Source organism: Moschus berezovskii, chromosome 4, assembly GCF_049115385.1.
Source record: "Moschus berezovskii isolate FMDL1 chromosome 4, NW_MosBer_1.0, whole genome shotgun sequence".
In the NCBI taxonomy this organism is placed as follows: domain Eukaryota; kingdom Metazoa; phylum Chordata; class Mammalia; order Artiodactyla; family Moschidae; genus Moschus; species Moschus berezovskii.
The window spans coordinates 5,416,251-5,442,687 of NC_142463.1; the positions used below are offsets into that span (position 1 = coordinate 5,416,251).

Here is a 26,437-nt window from a genome sequence, read left to right on the forward strand (position 1 = left end):
GCCCAGGTGACCCTAGGCCTCCTGCCATCAGAGGACCTCTGCCCTCAAGGCCTCCAGACCTACAGCCAGGCCCCGGGCTGGGTCCAACCAGCCAGGACAGGTGCAGGGAGGGAAGAAAGAAGGGGCAGGGCAACATGGAAAAAGGTGGGCATGCATTACAAACCTGAGGGAGCAGCACAGCAGCTCTTGAACAAGCAATGAGGCCCCTGGGCAGGGCACAGACCACTGAGGCTGTGTCACCAAATTTCACGATCTCAACACTTTAAGACAGTCTGGTGTCAAGGAGAAGTTCGTGAAAACACATTTTGAACTAGAAAAGCATAAACAGGCTCAAGGAGACTGTAAACCAGAAGTGAAGCGACGTGGCCTAATCTGACAAGGCCTGGCCTGTGGAATGACCCTGGGCAGACACGGAAGGCTGGACTCCAAATGCCGCTTAGGGACCAGAACCCCAGCTCCACACAGGGGCGCGGACCAGCCAGGCCCCCCTGCTCTGAGGAATACATAGAGCCGCTTCTTACAACATTCCAGGCACTTGATGATACTTTCACTCGTGAGTCTTCTCATTTCCTGGAGAAGGAGGCCAAAGGCATGTTCTTCTGGCTGGTGCAGAAGTTAAACGTGGCCCTCGAGGGACCATGAGGCTGCCAGGCAGTGGTGGGACCCCCCAGAGACGTCAGGGTCTGCTTCCAGATCAGAAGTTAAGGTCTACTTCCAGTTCAGAGGTCAGGGTCTACTTCCAGTTCAGAGGTCTCAGTCCAGCTGTGGGCACACAGCACACACTTCCCAACAAAGAAAGTGAGGCAGGAATGGGGAAGGGAGTGCGGGGATGATTTTCTTTCTTCTGTGTCCAAAAAAAGCATTTCTCACCCTCGCTATTATCCCTCCAAAGTGAAAAAAAAAAAGAATAAATAACACTTTGCTGTGAGGAGGAAACGACAGCTAAAGTGGACAAGGGCTGTCATCTCCCCCGACACACACACACACACACGGAGCCCCGACAACAACACACCGGAAAGCTTCATAGGAGCAAAATCCATGACTGGAGGAAAGTACACGGAGTCTTCTCCCCACCCCTCCAAGGAAAAGAACTGCCAAGGGAACTCTTCAGAACGGGGAGTTGTCAAAAAGATTCACATAGCGAAGTTTCCAGGAGGTTTACTCTTGGCCAGGGGACAAGAGAGTACTTTCCCTGAGCCAAGCAAAGGTTAATAATCAAAGGAGTTCGTTAAGCCCGCCCTGAGCTCGGGCTGCCAGGAGGTTAGTCACAAAGCGCTGGATGGAATCTGCCTACTCAAGCAGTTGGAGGAAGGGCAGGAGAGACGGGAACATCCTCACCCGGGCGCCAATTTCCTAGAAGACTTCCGGGAGGAGGCTTCCCGGCAGGCGCTGGCAGGTCCCTGCCCCCATCCGGAGAGGGTCATCAGTGGTGGCGGGTGGGGGACAAGGCCAGCCTCCCCCGCTGCAAAGTGCTTGATCCCAGTGAGCCCACAGGTCCATGCACCCCACTGGGCATGCCCACCTGAAAAAGCAGTGTGTGCCAGGGTGACCCTTGGCCAGCAAAGAGCTGTGCATCGAAGATCGGAGCCAGGCAGGGACCACAGAGGTTGGGCCGGCGGACCTCAGCCCAGCATGACTGAGCTTCTAGCCACCCTGTGTAGACACCCTAGGTCACCACCCACCAGACGACACTCATGCCCACCTCCCCAAAGCTGGGACCACCAAACAAAATCCTGCAGACATTGCCCAATGTTCTCTGGGGGCTAAATGTACCCCCTCCCTTCCTTCAGCACCACAGATCTTAGCTAAACACTCGAATTTTGAAGAGAAACGGAGGTCAGGGGTCACAAAGTGCAAGATACCTCCCAACCCAGAAGACATCATCTTCCTCAAGGACAGCTGCAGTCCTCAAAGAGCCCACTAACCTGACACCCGGAGAACATGCGCGCTGATTCCCAGCGTGAGGGTAGAAGCCATTAGCTGATCTGGGGAACAGCTTGGCAGCATTTTTAAAGTTTAACTATGCACCCACCATATCTCCCAGCCACTCCACCGCTAGGTATTAACCCAAGAGAAACGAACATGCGTGCCCACAGGAAGAAGCGTATGTGAGCGTTCACAGCGGCTTATTTGTAAGAGCCAAACTGGAAACAGCTCCATCAAGATCCAACAACAGGATAAGCTGGGGTGAGAGCACACCGTGGAATACGATTCAGCAATTTAAAAAAAAGAGCAAGTGACGGATACACTCGACTCAGACGGATCTCAAAATCCTGATGCTGAGTGAAGGAAGCTGGGTGAAGAAAGGGTCTATGACTGTATGATTCCATTTCTGCTAAATTCTACAAAGTGCCAATGAATCTACAGTGACAGGCAGGCAATCGTGTGAGCAGATGGGGTGGTGGGGTGGCTGGGGCAACGCCTCGGAAGGTGAGCACACCCAGCATCTTGAGGGTGATTCCGGGTGGCCTGTCAACACTCCTCAAATGGAAACCTTTAGGTGTATGCAGTTTCTCTCATAGAAATTGTGGGTCCATAAAGTTGTGAAACAGAAGAAGTGCACAAAGAGCACTGCAGCTATAAACTTCACCTCTGAGAGCAACTGCTCCCTCCCACGGGGCACACGGCCTTATAGGACAGTCCTGCCTGAGCAGGTGCGGGCTCTCAGTAGCCCCCTCCCCTTCCCTCCAACGCCTTCCAGGAGGATGTCAGGAGGATGCGGACATGGCCTCCACCTGTGCGTCCCACTCCTTCCCCAGCACAGATGGGGAAGCAGGATCAAGCCACGCCTGCAGGCGAGCCTGGCCTAGAACTGAGCAAGAACGCAGACCGGCACCCAATGCCCTGGGAAGGGACGCTGCGGACAGAGTGCACTGCCCGGAACCCAGAGAACGGCCGGCCCGGCAGAGGCAACTGCTGGACAAGCCCAAGTGAGCCTCCTCCCCTCTCAGCCCCCCAGCGCCACTCTCGGAAACAGGGACGGAGCCAGCTGAGCCGCTGACCACACAAGCGGTGGAAGGCAGATCCCAGGTCGAGCCCCACACGGAAATCTGGCCCCACTCCCCCACAAACCAGCACTGGGTGAGCACTGGACTTGGCAGCTTCTGGCTCTGCAACCTGGCTCTGTGTGACCTCAGGCCAATCACACTGCCTTTGGGGGCATCGATTCCTCCCTATTAAGTTAATTATAGCTCAGAGGAAAAGCAACTTCTATTGGCACAAGTTCAAAATGAACTGCCGACAAAGGTCCATCTAGTCAAAGTTACGGTTTTTCCGGTAGTCACATACGGATGTGAGAGCTGGACCACAAAGAAGGTTGAGCGCTGAAGAATTGATGCTTTCAAACTGTGGTGTTGGAGAAAACTCTTGATAGTCCCTTGGACTGCAAGGAGATCCAAACAGTCCATCCTAAAGGAAATCAGTCCTGAATATTCATTGGAAGGACTGATGCTGAAGCTGAAACTCCAATACTTTGGCCACCTGATGGCAAAGAAATAACTCACTGGAAAAGACCCTGATGCTGGGAAAGACTGAAGGCAGGAGGAGAAGGGGATGCAGAGGATGAGATGGTTAGATAGAATCACTGACTCAATGGACATGAGTTTGAGCAAATTCCAGGAGATAGTGAAAGACAGGTAAGCCTGGCGTGCTACAGTCATGAGATTGCAAAGAGATGAACACGACTTAGCAACTGAGCAACAACAGCAAAATGAACGGCTTGCTAGCATCTTTATTGTTAAAACGTCACATAATTCGGGTGCCTTGAAATTAAGAGCTGTAGTTTCAAGCAGCCTGGAATCAAGGTGTCTCAGATCTTGTGAACTCCAGTGGAATTTTCATAACCATGCTGTTTGGAATCTCTCCCTCCTCCTGCCGAGGAACTCAGGCCGCCATCTGTAGCTCTGCGTCCTCCCAGCATGGCCCATGCCACCAACCATGCTGCTGCTGCTGCTAAGTCACTTCAGTCTGACTTCAGGGTCCGACTCTGTGTGACCCCATAGACGGCAGCCCACCAGTCTCCCCCGTCCCTGGGATTCCCTAGGCAAGAACACAGGAGTGGGTTGCCATTTCCTTCTCCAATGCATGAAAGTGAAAAGTGAACGTGAAGTCGCTCAGTCATGTCCGACTCTTAGTGACCCCATGGACTGCAACCCACCAGGATCCTCCATCCAAGGGATTTTCCAGGCAAGAGTACTGGAGTGGGGTGTCACTGCAAAGCAAGCTGGCAGGTGCAATGTCCTCTGCAACCACGGTGGGAAGACAGCACTTGCAGGAGAAGCACAAAGGCCACAGGGAACTCCCAGCCCCCGTATAGAACTCGGGCGGATCTGAGAGGCTTCCTTTCTGCATCATTAAAATGTCGCAGAACTTCCCTGAGCTGGTCCAGTGACTAAGACGCTGGACTCTCAATGCAGGGGGCCAGGGCTCAATCCCTGGTCAGAGAACTAGATCCCACATGCCGCAACTAAGAGTTCGGTGTTGCACTAAAGATTCTGCGTGGTGCAAATAAGATCTGGCACAACTTAATTAGTTTAAAAAAACTTTTTTAACAAAAAAATCGTAAGAGGAGGGAGCAAGCAGTGGTGGACTCAGCCACCTTTAGGTGTGGATGGATTTGGGGCAAAGCTTTAAACCCCAGGCCTCAGGCTCCTATAAATGGGGGTCTGCACCACCTCTATCCTCAAGGACACACAGCATGTTAAGCCCTCAACGGGGGGTGGGGGGTGTCCCCATGCAATAAACAGCTGGTTCTAGGATGGATTTTATTAAGGAAGGGAAAGAGGAGAAGCCAGGAGGGTGCTCATGAATGTTTCATAGAAATTTCTGGAATCCAGAGCAGGCGCGGCTGTCAGGGAGGCGTCCGGGCAATGGTGTTTACAAGGCAAAGCCACACCGGAGCAGAGCTGTGCCCCAGGCCCGCGGGCAGAGCCAGACCCCTCCACCTGGACGCCTGCTGAGCATCCACCGCCCCGAGCCAGCTTCTCCCGAGTGTCCTCGCTGTGCAGGGCATTTTGAAGTACCTGTTGAAGTCCTCTATCCTCCCAAAACTAATCCATAACTAGAGTCTGAAATGGAGCCACTGGGGCAGGGTGAGATGGTGGGGTGCGGACTCCGGGCCAGCTGGCCTGGGTGTGAGCCTGGCCATCCACCGCCCAAGTGACAGATCCCAGACAGCTGCCTCCCCCCGGGAGAATTTCCAGACACAGGAGCTGGGCTCAAAGAGGACCACGCGTGATCACAAACGGTCCCCCGATGGAAGAGCAGGAAGTTCTGGGGAAGGGCTCGGCTCCAAGGGGGTCGGCCTGGCACAAGTGTGGCCTGGCTGCCCAGGGAGGGGAGGCTTTAGGAGAAGACTCAGTGGGAAGACGCTGCTCCCTTGCCAACTCAGAGGAAGGGCCAGAACCTAAATAGCAGGGATCGTAACACACAGAGCAAAGAGCAAGGAGAAAAACTGAGCTGATGGCCGGGGTTGGGGGGCTCTCTGCGCCCGAGTCGGCCGCCAACCCCATTTCCTGCCCGTCTCTGCATGGTGAGAGCAGCGGAAACAGGACCACACAGGCTTCGGTCGCGGAAAACACAAGGAGGCGCTGGGCCTTCGAGGGGCTTCAGGTCTCAGGGACCCCGCTCACGTGGACGCAGCTCCTCCTAGCTCCTAACCAAGAACGGTCCCAGCAACAAGATGTCTTCAAGCCGAGAGAGAAACTCGCAGTCAAATAAACTTAATTTTCTGATGAAAAGTTTTATTTCCGGAAAGCTCCAAAAAGGAAATCTCAGAAAGTCATCACTCTTCAAGTCATGGGTTGTTTTTTTTTCCCAATACTGGAACCCAGGCTTAAAAAAAAAAATCCCTGTATCTGAATCTAAAAGGAGTTACGTAACAACAGTCAATGTAACAGTAACCATGGAAAATGGATCTTCCAGACACAAGTTTCTGGAAAAGTTCGCTGCAATTGGCTTGTACACAGTATCTTCCTACAAGATTCTCAGGCAGCGGTTGCTGAAGAATCAACGTGTGGTCACAGCAGGCTGGAAAGTCCTGTCCCAAGGCTTCAAGACACGAATGCTTATTTAGACAGCACTTGTGTCTTAACCAGTGATCACCAAGGCTGCCAGGGGTGACTCTGGGAATAAAACAGAACTAGACCACATGCTCCTGTCCTCTTGAGAAAAGACATCCTAACACACCCACCCAAACACCACACTTACAAATGTAATTACAAATCGCATTGGTTTCTATGGGAGAGACATCCCGGGAGAAGGGGAAGGGGGAGCAACAGGTAGCTCGGCTACAGGGGCGACTGGGCTGACCTCCCCAGGTCCCTGGGGTTTAAGATAAGGTCACACAAACAAGCAGCAATTTGTTTGACACGTAATTTCACTTATGTGTTTGTTTCTGGTTGAACTGGGTCTCTGTTGCTGCATGCAGGCTTTCTCTAGTTGCGCCAAGTGGAGGCTTCCCTCTAGCTGTGTCTCCCAGGCCCTAGAGCACGGGCTCAGCGACTGTCGCACACGGGCATGGGCGCTCTGTGGCATGTGGGATCTTCCTGGACCAGGGATCGAATACAGCTCTCCTGCATTGGCAGGTGGATTATTTACCACTGAGCCACCAAGGAAGCCCCTACAAGTGGCTTTTTAATATGTAGAGGGAGCCAAGCCATAAGGAGAATTCTGGTAGCCTGTTGTTGACACGGACAAGCAGGACATCTGAAATCTCCCTCCACCATGAAAATGTGCGAGGGAGGCTGGGCCTTCTTTTTAACCTAAACTGTTAGACCAAGGGGACCCCTACCCCATCCACAGGTGAACAGGGTGGGCTATTAAGCTTCCTCCCGCTTTGCAGGGAGAGGCGGTCCCCTGACCAAGTGAGACAAGAAGGGGGAGGAAAGGGCGGACACTCGGGGGGCGTGGAAGGTCACCCCCACCCAGATGAGCAACAAGTGAAGAGGTGACCACTCAGGTTCATCCTGCAGTGAGTTCCCCTCCCTAAAAAGCCTGCCTGGACTTTGAAAAGTTCAGGGTGACAAAGGGGAGATTAAAAGCCGGGGCTCTGGCTATTTGAGACCCCACAGGCTCAGCACGTGGAAGACTGGTTTGGAAGTAAAGGCAGGACGGTGGCTACGACGGCCTGAAAGCCCGAGTCAGGGGAGAACAAAGTCTGATCGGCCGGCCCAACCTGGGGGCATCCTGGAGTCAGCCCGCACTGCGTGGACAGTGGCCGCAGGGAAGACGGCGAGAGGGAAGTCCCTGGGGGTCCAGAGGTCAGGACTCCGCGCTCTCACTATCGAGGCCCTGGGATCCAGCCCTGGTCGGGGAACTGTGATCCCACCACAAGCCTCACAGCACATCCCAAAAAGGAAAAAAACAGAGGTGGGGAGAGATGCTGAGAGATGATACAGGGATGGAATATGCTGACTCCATTCCTGGAAAGGCCGCGTGGTCACAGGCCAGCTCTGGGCAGGATGTGGAGAGCTGCAGGGGGTCAGACGAGGAGGAGGAGGCGGCTGGGACGGCTGGCCTCTGTGAGGTCATCGCTGGCTCAAGGACAGCCCAGAAGACACGCCCATGTGGGCCCAGTTTGGGGAACAGGAACTTGGAGGCCTAATCAGCTTCTGTAATTAACACTGTAATTAACACTGCTAAGTCAGGAACCACAGGGCCATTCAGCTCCCAGTTCAGCCTGGGATGTGCCCGCAACTCTTGAAGTGGAAAGGTGATGAGAGCTGAACTAGACACCCACCTCACAGGCCCTGCAAATGTGCACTATGCACGCACACACACACACTCCCAGGGACACACACACGCGCTCCCAGGGACACACACACGCGTTCCCAGGGACACACACACACGTGCTCCCAGGGACACACACACACACGCGCTTCCAGGGCACACAAACACACGCTCCCAGGGACACACACACACACGCGCTCCCAGGGACACACACACATACGCGCGCGCTCCCAGGGACACACACACACACGCTCCCGGGGACACACACACACGCTCCCGGGGACACACACACGCTCCCAGGGACATACACACTCCCAGGGACACACACACGCGCTCCCAGGAACACACACACACGCGTTCCCAGGAACACACACACACGCGTTCCCAGGGACACACACACACACACGCTCACAGGGACACACACACGCGCTCCCAGGGACACACACACGCGCTCCCAGGGACACACACACACACACACTCCCAGGAACATACACACATGCGTTCCCAGGAACACACACACACGCGCTCCCAGGGACACACACACACACACTCCCAGGGACACACACACGCGCTCCCAGGGACACACACACACACACACACACTCCCAGGGACATACACGTGCGGTCCCAGGGACACACACACACACACACACGCTCCCAGGGACACACACATGCGCTCCCAGGGACACACACGCGCGCTCCCAGGGACACACACACACGCGCGCGCGCGTTCCCAGGGACACACACACACTCCCAGGGACACACACGCGCGCTCCCAGGAACACACACATGCGCGCTCCCAGGGACACACACAGATGCTCCCGGGGACACACACACACACTCCCGGGGACACACACACTCCCAGGGACACACACACGCGCTCCCAGGAACATACACACACGCGTTCCCAGGAATACACACACACGCGCTCCCAGGGACGGACACACACACACTCCCAGGGACACACACACACGCTCCCAGGGACACACACACACACGCGCGCTCCCAGGGACACACACACGCGCTCCCAGGGACACACACACACGCTCCCGGGGACACACACACTCCCAGGGACACACACATGCGCTCCCAGGAACATACACACACGCGTTCCCAGGAATACACACACACGCGCTCCCAGGGACGGACACACACACACTCCCAGGGACACACACACACGCTCCCAGGGACACACACACACAGGCACGTCACCCACACCTGCAGCATTGACCATGCGCTCACAATGACACTGCCGCTCCATCTGGTTAGGGGCCACTCCACACCTGCTTTCACTCTGCCTGGCCAAGTCGGGAGAACCAGAGAGATGCTAGAGGCTATCCTCACGGATGGGGCTCCTCCTGCTGCCCCCGCACACCCCCAGATGTTGTAACGAGACCTTCAAGGCTGTGACGCTGCACGTCATTGTGCTTCCAGGAAGTGTTCACGGTGTAACACGATCCAGCAAGAAAATGCCTGAGCTCCACAGCAACACACGGGCTGCCGCAAAAACCAAAGTCTTGGACACAGAGGATGGCAGGCCATCTCCTCAGCCAAAACCAGCGCAGCCCAAAGAGGAGCTGCCCTCCCAAACACACACGTGGTAGGCCACAGGATTCAAGTCGGCGCTCAATCCGAAGTTTCCCTTTGGGTTCAAGGTTGAACTGTATCAAGATTAACAACAGAAATTACTCTAAAATAGATAACCAACAAGGAACAACTGTATAGCACAGGGAACTACACTCAATATTTTCTAAAAATCTACAAGGAAGAAAAATATGAAAAAGAATATATATATATATGTATAAGTGAACCACTGTGCTGTATACCTGAAATTAAGACAACACTGTAAATCAACTATATTTCAATAAAACAAAAAACTAAAAAAAAAGGTTAACAACAAACACCATGCTTCCAAAACACAAGTTAAGCCAACTGCTCCAGCAGAAGACACTTCATATTTTGTTGCTGTTGTTCAGTCGTGTCTGATCTTTGCAACAACTTGGACAGCACATCAGGTTTCCCTGTCCTTCACTATATCCTGGAGCTTGCTCAAACTCACATCCATCGAGTCAGTGATGCCATCCAACCATCCCATCCTCTGTTGCCCCCTTTTCCTCCTGCCCTCAATCTTTCCCAGCATCAGGGTCTTTTCCAATGAGTCAGTTCTTTGCATCAGGTGGCCAAAGGACTGGAGCTTCAGCTTCAGCATCAGTCCTTCCAGCGAATATTCAGGGCTGATTTTCTTCAAGATGGACTGGGTGGATCTCCTTGCAGTCCAGGGACTTCGCATTCGATGCACAAGTAACAAGCACCTTGTCCCTGCTGTGTCTGCACAGCACCTGGAATCTGACACCACGACATTCGGATGGCACCGCTTCCGCAAATCCTCCGGATTCCAAACCAACATGGAACTAGCCTAGGAAAGCTCTGCGTTCTGTTACAACTGCCAGCTGAATGGTCATGCTCTGGATGGAGAGATATACAAAGCAAGCAGAGAAAAGCGATGGGTATGTAAGACTTTATCCCGAACATTCAACTCTTCCATATGTTTGAAATTTTTCAACACAATATGTTGCGCAAAAGAGATCCTCCCTGACTTGTAAATATGCCTTTCATCTCTCTTTATAGCAAACATCTTGTTCACACAAATCCCAGACCCCAGGCCGTGGGACACAGACACCCAGGGGGTGAGGGCTCCGTGGACTCAGGTGCAGGGCCTCCCTTGCCATGCCCTGAGCTACACCCAGCGCCTGGGTGTCTCCAGCAGTGAGTGCAGGGTCCCACCATTCCAGACCACCCAGAGATTCTTTAATCTCCAAGCAGGTGACCTGGAAACCGAAAATCCTGAGCGCACCCCCCCTCAACCTGCATACCCCACCAGAAGCAGTTCGACCTCTAGGAAAAAAAAAGAAACAAAGGCTCTGACGTCAAAGTCTAGAACTCTAAGCCACTCTCAGAAAAGCAGCACTCCCACAGGTCCAGACCCCACTCACTGGCCAGGCAGGGTCATCACAACTCTTAGAAGCACGTGACCCAACTGCCCACTACTGCAAGATTCTCCTGCCAAGCCAGTTGAGCGAAAGCACTTAGGGCTTGGGATGTTTGAAGGGGCAAATCTAGATTTAGGCAGTAAGCAAAAAGAAATACATAATTTTCTTATGCCCCAACATAAGATGACCAGAAAAGCAAATCCAAATTGAGAAACCTGGGTAAAACTGAAATTTTTTTAAGTGGGGGAAAAAAAAAGTTTTTGTGTGAAGACAGGGAGATTTCTTTGGGCATAGATGAGTTTTCCAAGGCCTCCTTGGGAGGTGAGAGGCCAAGGTGTTCCATCAACGACCGCACCCCACCCCACCCCACCCCCAGTGGCATGAGCTTCCCATCTTCTGGGGCTCAAATGGGGCTTCCTCCAGGAGCTCCTGGCTTCCTTTGTGGCTCAGACAGTAAGGAGTCTGCCTGCAATGCGGGAGACCCGTGTTCTATCCCTGGGTCAGGAAGATCCCCTGAAGAAGGAAATGGCAAGCCACTCCAGCATTCTTGCCTGGAGAATCCCATAGACAGAGGAGCCTGGTGGGCTACAGTCCATGGGGATGCAAAGAGTCAGACACGACTGAGCAACTTCACTTCACCAGGAGCCCCGTCCAGCCTTCCCAGCCCAGTGCACACCCGGCCTGAAGCCCGCGTCCGCCCTGACTCACACAGCAAGTGGCCCGTTCACCTCTGCACTGCCAGCACGAGGCCTCTACCCATCTACGGACTCAAGCCACCAAGTGAAAAGATAAACACCGAACAGGCTGAGTCAGAGGTGGAGACAGGCACCAGTGGAGTGCCACGGGACCTGCGCTCTGGGCAGAGGACACCTGTCCAGGAGACTAACCGGTGGGGTGAACAGGACCTGAGGGGCCACCGCGGCCCAGGCTCAATCACACAGGCACCCCCCCCGCCCCGGGAAACAATTCAGCCCCTGGCGAGAGACACTCCCCAGGCGCCGTGGTGCCCCTGACACCCACCGAAGAATCTGCAGAGGGGGAACTGACGGCCCGTGAGGTCCAGAGGCCGGCCCCCCAGCCGGGGTGAGAGGCAGGCCGACTCCCGAAACCATCCCTCGGAGCTCGCCCTGCAGGGGCTGCGTGCTTCCTCTCCAAATTCCAGTGCCTGGGGAACCTTCCCTAGTAGCTGAGCACCCCTCCCGCCCAAACCTCGGGCACTTCGAGGCATCTGGAGGTGGACCCTCCTGCCCCAACACGGCCCCACTCCTGCGTTCCCAGGGTCAGACCTCGCTCCCTCCATCTGGCGAGTCTCAGGCCCCTTCACGCCTGCACCCGCCTCTTCGGGGGGCACACCTCTGTTTCCCTCCCTGCTCCCCTGCCCCGGCCCCCACCTTCCCACAGCAGCCCAGTTCTGAACCTGCCAGCCACTCCCCCACCACCACTGTGGCCACCACCGCGTTTCTTCTGCTCAGCAAGCCCCGAGCATCACCACCCCCCACCCTGTCCAAACAGAAATCCATAATCAGTAGTTTCCCACGGCCCAACACATAAAAGCGCTCCGAGCCTGCTCTCTGGGGCTCACAAGGCTCTTCTCCATCTGCCCGCCCTCCCCAGGTGCCCACCAGCTGCAGAAATGGGGTTCTGGATGGTCCATTCCTACGACCCACCCGCCCAGAGAGCCTCAGCCCTCTGCCCATTTCCCACCAGCCTCCCTGTCCGGTAACCCCTCTGCCCCCATCTGTATACCCCAGCCTGGGCCGCTGTGGCCTCCTGGGCTAGTTCCCACTGCCCTGGGAGAGGCACTCCAGGGGCACACATCTGCCTGCACCCCAGAAGCAGAAGACAGTGTCCCGCCCACGATCTGCACGGGATAGCATCTCACCTCCCAGAATCCTCGGGCCGCTTCCCACGCCTGCTGAACAAAGTGAGGGGAAGCCCGGCCCTCCCAACCCCCATCCCTCAAAATAAATATTTGCCTTGGTACCGCCACTGGAGACTTCACAAGGCACACGCCCCTCTCTCTCCAGACCCCGGGTCCTTACACGCTTCCTGGGTTGAGCGTGGCCTTTTCGGGGGTTGGGTGGGGGGGTGGGCAGGGCAGCTCCCAGGACACAGTCAGAGGAACAAAGAAAACAACCCCTTGAGAGTAACAGGGAGCTGGCAACACTTAGTTTTTCCTTTTGTGTCTCCACATAATTGTGACAAACAGCAGAGACTGAAGGGTGCTAATATGTAACCGTTCAGACCCCAGATCAGTTTGAACCCAGAGTTGCAGAAGGCGTTTCCCTTCAGATGGCAACACCCGCGCCAGGGCGTGAGATGGACTCCGGAGGCAGGAGGGGCAGTCTGGACTCAGCCAGGAGAGCCCCCACTGACCACTGAGGTCAAGCAAGAGCCAGGGAGAGCCGCAAGGACCCCGGGGGTTGCTCTGCATTTTCAAGGAAACCATTTCCTGCTGAAGGGTTGAACCCTCACCGCTCCGGATATAAAGCTGCAATTATTCCACTAACCAGAAATGAAGAGTCCACAGACAACCCTAACTCTCAAATCTAATGTCTGAGACAGCACCGGAGACATCTCAGGCGCTAGACTGTGTCTGGACAAACAGCTGGAAAGAAGGCAAGGGAGGGAGGCAGGCAGGAGGCAGCCTCCATCCTGCGGGTCTGCAGTGTAAAGCCTGAACAGCAAGGAAAGGTCCCTCCAGACAGGGCTGCCTATAGAGTGGGTTCAGAAGCAGCTTCGCTGACCTGGGAGAAGGGCTAACAGGACACAAACCACCCCCTCACCAACAGGAACAGGGACACCAAAGTTGTCCTATATTAGGTGTCCTAATAGGCAGGCCTATTCCCATGGCCCCCAACAGGAAACCACCCAAATGCCCATCCCTGGAAGAGCAGGTTGGGCAAGCAGAAGCAGCCACCTCCAACCACACACAGCACAGCACACACAGCACACACTGCGCTGGCCAACTTCGCTGTTCTGATCTGGATGCGGGACACACCCACGTGGTCAGGTTGTGAAAACACCCTCCCTTAGGACCTGGGCATCCTTCTAGATCTACGTTCTATGCGCCCCCCCCCAAAAAAAAAGAGTCCCAAAAAGCTACCACGTCTAAAGTGGTCTCAGTACCTCCAACCCCCAAACTCCTAACAGTACAATAATATACAGGAAATCGGAGATCCAGGCTTGATGGTCCAAAGTAACATTGAAACAACTGTTTATCTGAGACCAGGTTCACCAGCCTGAACTAACAGGAGCGGTGTCGGGACAGGAGGAGACCGAGTCACTGCTCACGGCAGCACCCAGATCCGTAGAAACTGCAGCGAAGGGCGGGGCGGGCAGGCGGGCTGCCCCCTGGAAGTGCCCTCCCTGGAAAATGGGCCAATCCTCCCCTCCAGACGAGGATCCCTGGAAACACAAATAGCAGAATTTCAGCCCACTCTACTCTCTCCGGACCCACTTCTGTTTATCTCATTAGAAAAGCACGCCCGTAGTCACCGCATCTATAACACCTCTGGCTGCAGCAGCGGTCACGTGGAGACGGTGAAGGAATAAACTCAGGAACCTAAGGGGTGCCTTTTTTTGCTGCAGGCACTCATGCAAAAAATTTTTTCTAACTCCTTAAAGTATCCTCAGTAGACCTGGTATAGCGTGTCCATGCTAACTAAAAATGCATTGAATTAAGACTACATCCACTTCCTAAAAGATCCTGTACCCTCTTTAAAACTTATCTGAGAATCTGTTAACAGGAGCTTTGTGTGCTGAGCTGGAAAGCAACACGGTTCTATTTGCAAGAGCCTGCTGGATGTTGACATTTCTAAGACCAAACATAAGTCGTTTGTGAACATGGCCGGTAATTATTTGGAATTCTTCTCCCAGAACCATGAAAAGTGTTTCCCACCCTTTCAAAAAAAAGAAAGGCAGCTTCGAAGCATGATGCTAACGACAAGCAGACAGCATGAGCAGTTTTTAAGGTTACACAGTTGCTTGTGTAGAAACACTGCACAAATACTCCAACACTGCAGCCCAAAAAAGACAATCCGAATCAAACAGCGAGAGAAGTGTGAAAATTGCAAATGAGCCCCTGGTTAAACAAACACACCAATCTGTTCCCAGAGAGCTCAGGGTGGCCACCTGTTCGGGCTGGTGGCGAGTTCTGATTACCAGTGGGAGAAACAAAATGGAAGTGATGACAGCACTACCCCCAACCCAGCTCAGGCCCTGGGGGCCCCACCCTCCAGCCTATATTTAGTCTGCTCTTTATGGAAAATGTCCCAACCTCGCACACAGACAGCTATTTGGCTGGTTACTCAAAGGGTCCATTAACAGACCTCTTCTGCTGGCGCTGGCATCTTCTCTCCTGCCCTCCTTAGCCCCCAGGTGCAAGTAATCCCCTGATGGCCTGGGTCAGTCATGAGCAGAGGCAGAGGGGAGGGATGGGACCCACCACAACGTCAGCCCTGCCCCTGGACAGGTCATCCCTGCAGCCCCGTGTGCAGGCTTCCCACACCACAAAAGAAGAAAGTGAAAGTCCCCCCTTGGCCCGCAGAGGCCCAGAGCTCCGGGAAGGACATAGAACGGAGGAGGCCCGGTGCTCAGACCCCCAGGACAATCACAGATGCTGCAGAGATTAGAGACAAACATCTGTAGGGTGCATTTTCCTTCTCAGAGCAAGGTACTTAACAGAGCGGAGGAATTACGTGGCTAAGCACCCGATCAGAACCACGAACCCTGGATTTTAAAAATAACTAAGCCTGATCGGCTTTGCCAAACTCAATCACTTAGGCCTCAAAGAATCCAGAGTGTTGGGCCGGGGGTGGGGGGCAGGGGACAGGGGTTTGCTTGAACGTTAAGAAACAAGAGACGGGACCAAATCAGTAGTTAAAACCAGCCCTAGTGAGACTCACCAACGATAAACACCTGCAGGGCACACAGTGGGGAAAGGATGCAGAACAAGGGATTTCAGTCTTAACAAAATAAAAGCCAGCTTTGGACAAAAAACAGAGGCAGCAGAAAACAGGGCTCCAGGCTCTGCCGTGGAGGCTGCGGCTCCCTCCTGAGTCACTTCCTCCGGGGCCCCCAACAGCCCTCTTAAGCTGCTAATAACAGATCGGTCTCCTTCTCAGGGAAACGCTCTTTTAGCAGCAAAAGAACAAACACAAGGATGTTTCACCTGCCAAATTATCATAACAAGTGAATACGGAAGAACCTCACTGAAACATACAGGAGATTTCCCTAAAAATCCACCATCGCAAGACAGGAAGCGGAAGTCCAGGGAACCCCAGATGGGATTTCTGGAATACCATCCCTGAGGAACTAAGAAGTGTGTGGTTTAGTCACCAAGTTGTTTCCAACTGCTTGGAACCCACCAGGCTCCTCTGTCGATGGAATTCTCCAGGCAAGAATACTGTAGTGGGTTGCCATGCACTCCTCCAGGGGATCTTCCAGGAGTCGGACCCAAGTCGCTTCTGTCTCCTGCAATGCAGGTGGATTCTTTACCATAAGCCAAAGGGGAAGGCCCGCCCTTGGCAATGTCCATCCTCCACCCACCACGTTCCTTGCAGGGCACTTACGATCAGCATCATCATGGAGGCGAAGTGAACATGGACTTGAACCCATTCAAACCTGGGCTTCAATCCCTCCTCCACTGTGTTTAAGCTGAGTCACCAGAAGCAGTGGCCAGGGCTGCTGGCCCCCACCGGCCCCCACAGGGGAGGATGAGAGGACACCCCCTCCAGTGATTGAGAGCAATGACCTGGGAAGGTGCCCAGTCCGCCGCCGGACTGCCCTCCCCTCCTTGACCATGTTTCTCAAAGAGCGGTCCCCGGACTGGCAAGCCAGCATCCTCTGGAAACTTGTCAACAGCACGCTCTCTGGCCTGCTCCAAACCTACAGAAGTAGCAACTCTGCTTTCCCAAGCCCTCCATGTGATCCGACTGCACACTGAACTTCAAGACTCTCAATGTTCCACTGAAGATACCACACTGTCGGCCACCCAGACCTGTCACTCATTCGTCCCTATCAATGACACAGACTCTGCACCTGAAATTCACTTACACCAGCAGAAAAAGCACCACCCTTCTGCAGACAGCTGGGCTGGAAAAGCTGCAAGCAAATCTTTCTCTTCCCCTACATGCACTAGAAAAAACTCTCATCGCCACCCAAACAGCACACCCAGGTTAGCCACCACCGCCCGACCCCAAAGCACCCCAGTCCAAGCATCTGTGCTCTCGTGACAAGTTTCAGAACACCCTCTCTGCATGATCAACAACAGTCAGATCACCAGTGAGGAGCAAGAGGACCCAAAAGCCAGAGAAAACGTGAGTCCCTCCTACAAGTCACAACCTCGACAATTCCTGGGCGTCCTCCAAGGGCCAGACACGACACGCAGCCTCGCTGAGGAGATAAAAACGTGCATGACTTGATTTCCCCAAAGAGCCCCCAGTCCTCAGGCTGGACTGGAGTAAGATGAGCTTTGCACAGGAAACTGGGACAGAGAGGCTGGGAGACGCTGGAAACACGCTGACCCCAGCCAGGTGGAAGGGACGCCTGGATTCTGGAAGGGTCAGAAGCCACTAAGGTATGGAATTTAATCCGGAAGGGACAAACAGCCACCTGAGAATTATTTTGAAGGAGGAGACTGTGATACTCATATCAATAACTAAAAGTCCCCACAGTTACAACTTCGATGAAGCCTGAAATATTATGGATACAGTCAATAGTGTTGAAGAAGAATTATGCTCACCTAAGGGCAGGGAGAAGGTATTTGTTCCCTAATCCTGCAACAACCAGATTAAATAAATTTCCATAGGAAAACAGGATCTTACAACAGTTTTGCTGAGGTAAGCAACTTCACAGAGAAAATAAGACCTCCAGCCATTGGCAGCATCCGCAAACCCTTCTTCTCTTGGATAAAGGGGGGGACACAGGCTCAGATGGTTTGTACATGCAACTTGTGGGAACTGTGAGTAATCAGGAGTCCCGTCGCTCGCTCAGAAAGGGCTGGAGAGTCAGCCCTGAGGATGACCAGCCCTTCTCATCTCTTTATAGCAAGTTTCCTACCCTTTCTGGCCCTCAAAGTGAAGAGAGAAAGTCGCTCAGTCATGTCCGACTCTTTGCGACCCCATGGACTATACAGTCTGTGGAATTCTCCAGGCCAGAATACTGGAGTGAGTAGCCTTTCCTTTCTCCAGGGGATCTTCCCAACCCAGGGATCGAACCCAGGTCTCCCGCATTGCAGGCAGATTCTTTACCAACTGAGCTATGAGGGAAGCCCTCTGGACCTCAACGGTGGCATCGACGTCACGGGATCATCACAAGATGGATGGAGACACGCAGGTCAAGCACTTAGCTCTCTGCTGTACACGAGGCTCAACAGAGCGGCTGCACCATGGGAGGAAGGGGGACCCCTGTCCCATCTTCCCAGGTCCCCCAAATGCCGGCGCTCAGCCCTTGAACGCCATGCTCCCCCCACCCCCGACCCGTGAGTGCCCTGACCCGGCACAGTTCTGTCGCATGCCGGGACTTCTCCAAACCCTCAGAGAAAGTCACACAAACCATCAATGGGGCCAGCAGGGCACTAGGTTCCCGCTGAGCTGCTGCCTGGTGGGTGTGGAGGCATGAGACCAGTTAGGGGCTCAGCTGTGGCCTGGCTGAATAAGCTGGCTGGGTTGTCATCCACATCGCTGTTCCGTTGCTGGCAAGCTGGATTACAACATGCAATTGCTAATAGAGGCTTTACCTGTGCAAGAAGAGCAAGCTTTTTTATCTAACAAGAAAGGCAGCTGATGCGTTTACCTCAACCCCATCAACTCCAGATAGGCTTTTTAAAGAAAAACCGGAGAGGGAACCCTAGGCAGGATGCTCACCCTGGAGACAGCTGGTCCCGGCTCGCTTCCAGGCATGGAGGACACCTGGGGTGCTGGCCACACCTCTGGGGGACACCCCAGAAAACTGATGGGGTAAATCTGAAAACAATGGGCAATGCCTCCTTAAGACTCCAGATACTGGAGGGAAAAAAGCACATCTCTGTCTCAAGTAAATATTTGAAAAAACACTTTCTTTCTTCTTTTTTGGCAAGTAAATGGCAACCCACTCCAGTATTCCTGCCTGGAGAATCCCAGGGACAGAGGAGCCTGGTGGGATGCCATCTATGGGGCTGCACAGAGTCGGACACGACTGAAGTGACTTAGCAGCAGCAATGTTTCAAAACAAGACTAAGCATTAAATCATACTTCCCGTGCCTTCAAACAGGGTCACAGACCCGACTCAGAGTTGGGATTCTTGGCGAGCCCTTTCAACTAAAACCTATACAATTTGGTCCATCATTAAGAGATTTTCCAATCCAGACTCTCTGGGAATCACTTTGAAAAACAAGCACGAGCCGAAACTTCCTTCCCTTCAACGAGCCCGCTCCTCTCTTCCACAGCAAAAATGCTTCAAGATGCCAGAAAACAGGAAAAGTTTCTTTAAATTATGACACAGTCAAATGCTGGAATGTTATGCCAAGGTGAAAAATCGTTATCCTCAAAATTTTTCATAACATGGAAAAGTGCTCACATTGTGCCAATCAAGTAGCTTTGTAAGTCTGACTCCAATTCTGTGCATATACACACGGAGACGGAAAATAAAGCCTGGCTGGATAGCCTCTAAAACACAGACAATCTTCCCTGTTCGTTGGGACAAGCGATTCTTAAACGACTATGATGCGCATAGACTTTAAACTTCCAGGAGGTGCACATTTTGCCACGGTCCCGTCCTCACCTGCCAGGCCCACAGGAGAGGCAGATATGCGTGTGTTCCTCAGGACCACTGGGATGTTTCAGAGCACAAGCTCGGTTACGGCACAGAGTTCTGACAAACGCGTCTACAGTGTGCATACCCCAGGGCCATGTTCCCCCATCTGGGGTGAGGGAAGAACCCATACCCATGCCCTACACAACGGCACCCAACTGCTTCTGCGTGCTTCTCTCGTCACAGGAAAAATGTCATCCTGCCACAACTGAGCAATCTTCTCGGCTTCCAAAATATCAATGGCGCAGATATAAATCACAACTACGTCTTAAAGCTGGCACAGAGTTGGGGAACAGTTCGTTGTAACAACGAATTTCATTAGGAGCAGCGGGAGAAGGTGGCCGGGGAGCGGGGGAAGCCTTCAGACCTGGGTTCCAGGGATCCTTTGGTTCAGACTCACCTCTGACCTCAGCCAAATGTTCAGGAGGTCATTAACCTTCCCTGAAGCTCCATCCTCTATAAAATGAAGCTGGCCCACATTCTCCCACAGGGTCGCGACAGCCACACAACAAGCTTAGGAATATAAGAGCATCCTTGCTAAAGTTCTTCTGTACAAACGAAAGGTGGAATCATTGCTAATAATGCAAAGAACGGAGGCATATCTATCTGAACGGTTCTTAAAGCCTCATTAAATAAATCATGGCCCTGACACAACACAGACATTCCTTTTATTTTTTTAACAGAAAAAAATAATAGTCTTGTCAAAGTCCTAAGCAGGATTCACCACTGATTCTGAGTCTCATCACCAAATGAAAAGGCTTCCGGCCAAGAAGGAGCCTAAAATCTCAAAGCATACAGGCAGACAGACTACCAGAAACCATCATCGAGAAACCACACGGGCTTTTTTTGTTTTTTCCAAAAAAGAAGAATGAAACCACATCCTCTTGCTAGAAAGTCAAACTGCTGCGTGGGGAACGCCTGAGACCCCAGAGCTGGGCTTCAAGACGGGAAATGGACCCGAGGCAGCAGGAAGGACGCTCCAATGGAGGTCTTTGCACGGAGACTAGGGGCTCTCGACCAGGTGCATCCAACGCTCAGCACCAGCTTTCTGAGAGTTTCATCAGACTCCCGTGGATGCTGCCAGGAGAGAGAGAGGAGCAGGGGTCCTTTCACGTGAGTGGCCGCGGCGCCGGAGCCCGGACCCTGGAGGCACATTCCTGCCAGCTCGCCCAGCATCACCAGACGGTCCTGCCAGCTTGCCCAGCATCAGCAGGCATTCCTGCCAGCTCACCAGCATCAGCGGCCCTGTGCCGGTTCCCCAGGCCTCCCACAAGTCCTGCCAGAGGCACACGGGAGCCTCTGCCTCTCGAGGAATCTGGAAGCATCTTAAATGTCCAAGGGGGCGGCAGGTGCTCTGACAGCCAGGCCCACAGAAGGCTGGAGCACCATCCAGATCCTTCCCAGAATTAGCAAGTCCCCTATGGAGACAGGACGCCGATCGGGCAGCCAGGCTGGGACGCAGTTCAAGTCCGTGGGGCCGCCAGATGCCAAGGGCATCGACACCACCTTCTGCATCTAACCGGCCAGGCATCAAGCCCAGGCACTCTGGGGTGAGCCGTGCAGGCTGCACAGCACCCAAGCAAAGCTCCCCCGCCCACCGCCACCCCGAGGCCAATGCCCCCTACTTACAAATGGACCTGAGCTGGGCGATGCCTAAGCTGGGCTTCGGACACACTCCTGGCCAGGCCTCAGAACATCCTCAGCATTCCCCACCAGCGACCAGAGGGACTCTTGCTTGGGACAATTCTATATTACAGACAACCCACCCTCCAGACCTTTTACCATCACTGGCCAACAGCAACGAGGGGGAAGCAAGGGGATAAGCTGGAAGCTCAGTAGCAGAGACTAAGAACCAGAGGGATCCAGAGAAAACACTGCCCCAGAGAGGCAGAAGTCCACGGCAACTCTCCTGAGGACCTCTGCCTCGCTCAACTTGCAGGAAGGGTGGGTGACATCCCAGTGCCAGGAGTGTGAAAGTGACACCCCCCCAGGGAGCGTTCTTCTGATCTGATCCAGGATGTAGGTAGAAACACTCTGTAGAGAAAACCAGCCTCTGCGCAGGAGCAGGTGGGTCGGACCTGCGATGCTGCCTGTAGCCGGGGCTGGTTCTCCGCTGGGGCTAAGTTCCGTTGCCTCCACTGTGCCCCTCGAAATGGGCAAACACACCAAAGGGGTTGGCCCTACCCTGCGGAGGAGACCGGCCAGCCAGAGCCTCGCCCCCAGCAGCAGCACTTCTCCAAAGACCTCTTCAACGTCCAGCAAGAAGCTCGGCTCCGGCCTAGTAACCTGTCACACAGTCCGGGGGTGCCAACCGCTCCGGCCACCCCAGGGGCTTATGGCTGGGGTGGCACAGGACGCGGCCGCACAGAGTCACTTTCTCAGCGGAGACTCTACAGCCCATTAGCACATTATCGCCGGCGATCCATCTCTGCCGGCGCGCTCGCGCCCTCCGCTCTCGCCCGGCCTTGCGGGGTGAGGAGCACCGCAGTGCCCACTCGGCGGGGCAGCCGCGTGCCATGGTCCGGCGCGTGTGTACACACGCACGCACACACACGCTCTCGCGCGCGCGCGCGCCCGCCCTCCAGAAGCCCCGCGGCGGCCCGGCCCTCACCTTCGATGGCGATGACGTGCTCCCGGATTTGGTTCTGCAGCACCGGCTCCTCCACGCGCTCCAGCAGCTCGTAGATGGAGTAGATGTTAGGGTGGACCGACTCGAAGCGCTGGATCTCGGCCCGGATGGCAGCCGAGTTGGCCAGCTGCTGCTGGTAGTTCATGGTGCAGGCGCCGCGCCCGGAGCCGCGCGCCCCCCGCCGCCGCCGCCGCCGCCCCGCGCCCCGGGGCCCGCGGGCCGCCGAGCCCCGGGCGCCGCAGTCCCCGGGGAGCCGGGCCCGCCGGGCGGCGGGCGGAGGAGGCGCGAGAAGAAAGGAGCGGGCGGAGCAGGCGCGGGGCCGGCCCGCCGACTCAGTTCATGGCCGGGACGCGCGCCCGGCGGGCGGGCGGGCGGGCGAGCGAGCGGGCCCCGGCGCCCCGGGTCAGCGGGCCCCCATGGAGCGCGCCGCGGCGGGCGCGGCCGGCCCCCGGAGGACGCTCGATCGGCCCCTTCCTGCGCCGCAGTCGCCTTCCACCCCTAGGCGCTGCCCCGCCGAGCAGCCATTAAAGCCCAGGCGGCCGCCGCGCTCCGAGCGCCGGGGCCGAAGGCCGGCCCGGGGGCAGTGGCCGCGCCGCTCGGGGCGCCCCGGCCGCGGCGTAAGTCCGCGCGCTGCGTCCTGCGCCGCCCGGCGCGCCGGGCCGCCCGCGCCGAGCCTGCCGTGCGCCGCCAGCCGAGCCGGGACCGAGCCGCAGGCGCCGTGCAAGCCGCGGAGCCCGCTCCGAGCACCGCCCGCCGCCGGCCGGGCCAGCCCCCTCCCTGGCACGCAGGGCTCCGGCCCACGTCGGCCCCGCCCCCGCCCGCGCCCGCGCCCCGCCCGCCCGCGCGCCCGCCGCCCGCCGCCGCTGCGTCCTCCGCGGCGCTTCCCAGCGCGCCGGATCCCGGGGAATTGCGCCAGGCCCCGCCCCGCGCCTGCCTCTGGGCTTCCTGGGACTTGTAGTCCGCGCCGCGTCGGGGCCCCGCCGGGACCGCGGGGAGAGGGCGCGCAAGACGCCCCCGGGCCGACGCGCGGCCGGGCCCCGGGGCGAGGGGCGGGGCTCTCCGGCTCGCGGCCCCGCGCGCGGCCCCGGCTCACGCCCCGGGTCCCGGCGCTGCCCTGCGCGCGTCCCGGCGCCGCGGCACCCGGGAGGCGGTGCGCGACCCCTCCCGCGTTTTTGTTTGTCTCTCACCGTCTGGCTGGAGGAGCCTCTGCCGCTCTCCGTGGCCCCCGACCGCGCTTTGTTACCTCGCCTCCCCCACCGCCACTTTTAAACTTTCTGTCTCCTTTTGCGAAAGTGACACGAGTGCTTTCTCCGTGATAAACTTGTATTTCTTTCCGAAGGCGAAGAGCCTCCTTAGCCGTGACGGCGCGGGCATTCACACTCCACGAGTGCACTTTGGACCGGCACGCGGCGAGGTGCGGTGACACACCGTGGAGGGTCTCTAGGCGTCCTTTTTCTTTAAAAAAAAAAAAAAAATTTTTTTTTTTTTTAAATTGAGATGTAGGTCTGAAACTGCAGCCTTCTCTGCGTGGGTCCCCAGGCTGCGCACCCACCCCAGTCCCCGCGTCAATTCGTCAAGCCGGCGGGACCCCGGGGGGCCGGACCGCATTGCAGCAGGGGCCCCAGTGCGCAGGGGGGCTAATCCCAAAGGTTTGAGGCAAACCGGATCGTTGCAGACGTGCTGAGCTCCGGGACCAGGTTTGTGCGCATCTACAGGCCTGGTCCCTGCGCCCACCCATCCAAGTGGCCTTTTGCAAATAGGCATCCCTGATGAAAGCCCACTGAACCTTCACGTGGTTCAGTTGCAGCCTGTGTGGCTTCCGCACGCTGGTATCCAGCATCCTTGAGTTACACTCTCTGGGCTCACAAGTCCCCCAGACGAATGTGCCGTCTCCCTTCAGCACTCGCAGCCTTTGCTCACCCCCTGCTCCCTCACCCAACTCCCTCTGGGGTACCTGGCACACAGTGGCACAGTTCATGGCTCCCTCCGTAGTCCGCCTCTGGCTAACCTCGGCATCCTCAGTAACTGGTAACACACATGCGGAAGGTGTGGCTTCCTCTTTCTTAACCTTTCAGCAGTCAGTGAGCCCTCCCCTCCTTGAACCCCTCTTCCCCTGGCTGCTGGGACAACGTATTGACCAGACTTTCCTACTATCTTCCTGGCTTGTCAGCCCTCTTACTCTCTTAAATACAGAGAGCCACTGAGTCTCTGGGTCTCTTCTCTTCCGTATGCAGGGATTTCTATCTTTGGGCTTTGAATGCCCTATACAGGTTCAGTTCAGTTCAGTTCAGCCGCTCAGTTGTGTCCGACTCTTTGCAACCTCATGGACTGCAGCACGCCAGGCCTCCCTGTCCATCTCTTAACTCCCAGAGTTCACTCAAATTCATGTCCATCGAGTCGGTGATGCCATCCAACCATCTCATCTTCTGTCCTCATCCCCTTCTCCCGCCTTCAGTCTTTCCCAGCATCAGGGTCTTATGCAGGTTAGTGAACCTCAAATTCATATCCAACTGTCTCTTCAACATCTGTTGGATGCTTGCTGACAATGTAAGTCAGACTTGTGTCAAGCTGATATCTTGCTGTGCCCTTCCCCTGTTCCTCCTGAAATCTTCCCCATCCTAGTTTTGGATGGCTCAGACGGTAAAGCATCTGCCTGCAATGCAGGAGACCCTGGTTCAATCCTTGGGTGGGGAAGATCCCATGGAGAAGGAAATGGCAACCCACTCCAGTACTCTTCCCTGGAAAATTCCATGAACAGAGGAGACTGGTAGGCTACAATCCATGGAGTCACAAAGAGTTGGACACAACTGAGCGACTTCACTTTTCAGGCCTCCTTTTGCTGGGGCTGACCACCTGGTGCCATCCTTGGTGCCTCTCTCTCCCACATTCCAAATAGCATCAGCTCGACCTCCCAAGACCTAGAATCTCCAGCTTCTCACCACCCCGCTGCCACCACCCTGCTGAACCTGCGGTCTTCTTGCCTCTGGGTTATTGCTAGGAAATGGATCTAGCAGTTTGTCTCCTTGCTTCTTACCTTGTACCTTACCGTTTAGTCTCAAGAAGGCAGTCCTGTTGACCTTTATAAAACCCAAGTTAGGTCATGTTATGCCTCTGCTCAGAACCCTCCTGTAACTCCTGTCCCACTCAGAGTAAAATCCAGCTCCTTCCTCTGGTCTCCAAAGCCTTACACGCACTTGTTGTTCAGTCACTAAGTCATGTCTGCCTCTTTGCGACCCCATGGAGTGTATAGCCTGCCAGGCTCCTCTGTCCATGGAATTGTCCATGCAAGAATACTTGAGTGGGTTGCCACTTCCTACTCCAGGGGATCTTCCCAATGCATGGATCGAACTTGAGTCTCCTTCATTGGCAGGTGCGTTCTTTACCGCTGGTGCCACGTGGGACACCTCCTCTGATAACCTGTCTAAAATGGCATCCTTCTTCCCCAGCAATCCATGTCTTCCTTCCTTGCTATGGCAGGAAAAGTAATGGCCCCCAAAGATGACCACATCCTAATCTCTGAAAGGTGTAAATACGTTATCTTACATGGCTTTGCAGATGGGATGAAATTAATGATGTTGAGATGAGACTATTCTGGGTCCAATATAATCACAAGGGACCTTATAAGAGGGGAGGCATCGGAGTCAGAGGAGGAGCTATGAAAACAGATGCATGTTTGAGAGAGAGAGAGAGAGATAGGTTGGAGGACGCTCCACGTCTGACCTTGAAGCTACAAGAAGGCGGTCATGAGCCATAACACAGGTGACCTCTGGAAGTTGCAAAAGGCAAGAAAATGAATTCTCCTAGTGGTTCCCCTGCTATTGCTCAGTCGGGAAAGAAATGGCCTGCAATGCAGGAAACCCAGGTTCATTCCTGGGTCGGAAAGATCTGCTGGAGGAGGAAATGGCAACCCACTCCAGTTTTCTTGCCTGGAGAATCCCACGGACAGAGGAGGCTGAAGTCCATGGGGTTGCAAGAGTCAGACATGACTTAGCGACTAAACCACCACCAATGGTTCCAGAAGGAACCCAGTCCTGCCAGCTCATTTCTGACATGTTACCTCCAGAATGATAAAATAATAAATTTGTGTTGTTTACACCACTCATTTTGTGCTAATCTTTTACAGCAATGATAGGAAGTTAATACACTTGATTAATTTAGGTATGGACCTAACAGAAGCAGAAGATATTAAGAAGAGGTGGCAAGAATACACAGAGGAACTGTACAAAAGGGATCTTCATGACCCAGAAGGTCACGATGGTGTGGTCACTCACCTAGAGCCAGACATCCTGCAATGTGAA

The 26,437-nt window shown here is 55.0% G+C and overlaps 1 protein-coding gene across 3 annotated transcripts in view; it reads right to left on the reverse strand.

Moving 5' to 3' along the window:
• The window catches only part of AGAP1 (ArfGAP with GTPase domain, ankyrin repeat and PH domain 1), a 570,436-nt gene extending 548,019 nt beyond the window's left edge, over positions 1-22,417 (reverse strand). For all 3 annotated transcript variants that reach the window (XM_088835100.1, XM_088835099.1, XM_088835098.1), the window contains exon 1: positions 22,122-22,417. In XM_088835100.1, coding sequence (XP_088691226.1) covers positions 22,122-22,284 — 163 coding nt within the window. In that variant the 5' untranslated portion in view covers positions 22,285-22,417. The remainder of the gene's footprint in view (positions 1-22,121) is intronic.
• Between the last annotated feature and the right edge of the window lie 4,020 nt (positions 22,418-26,437).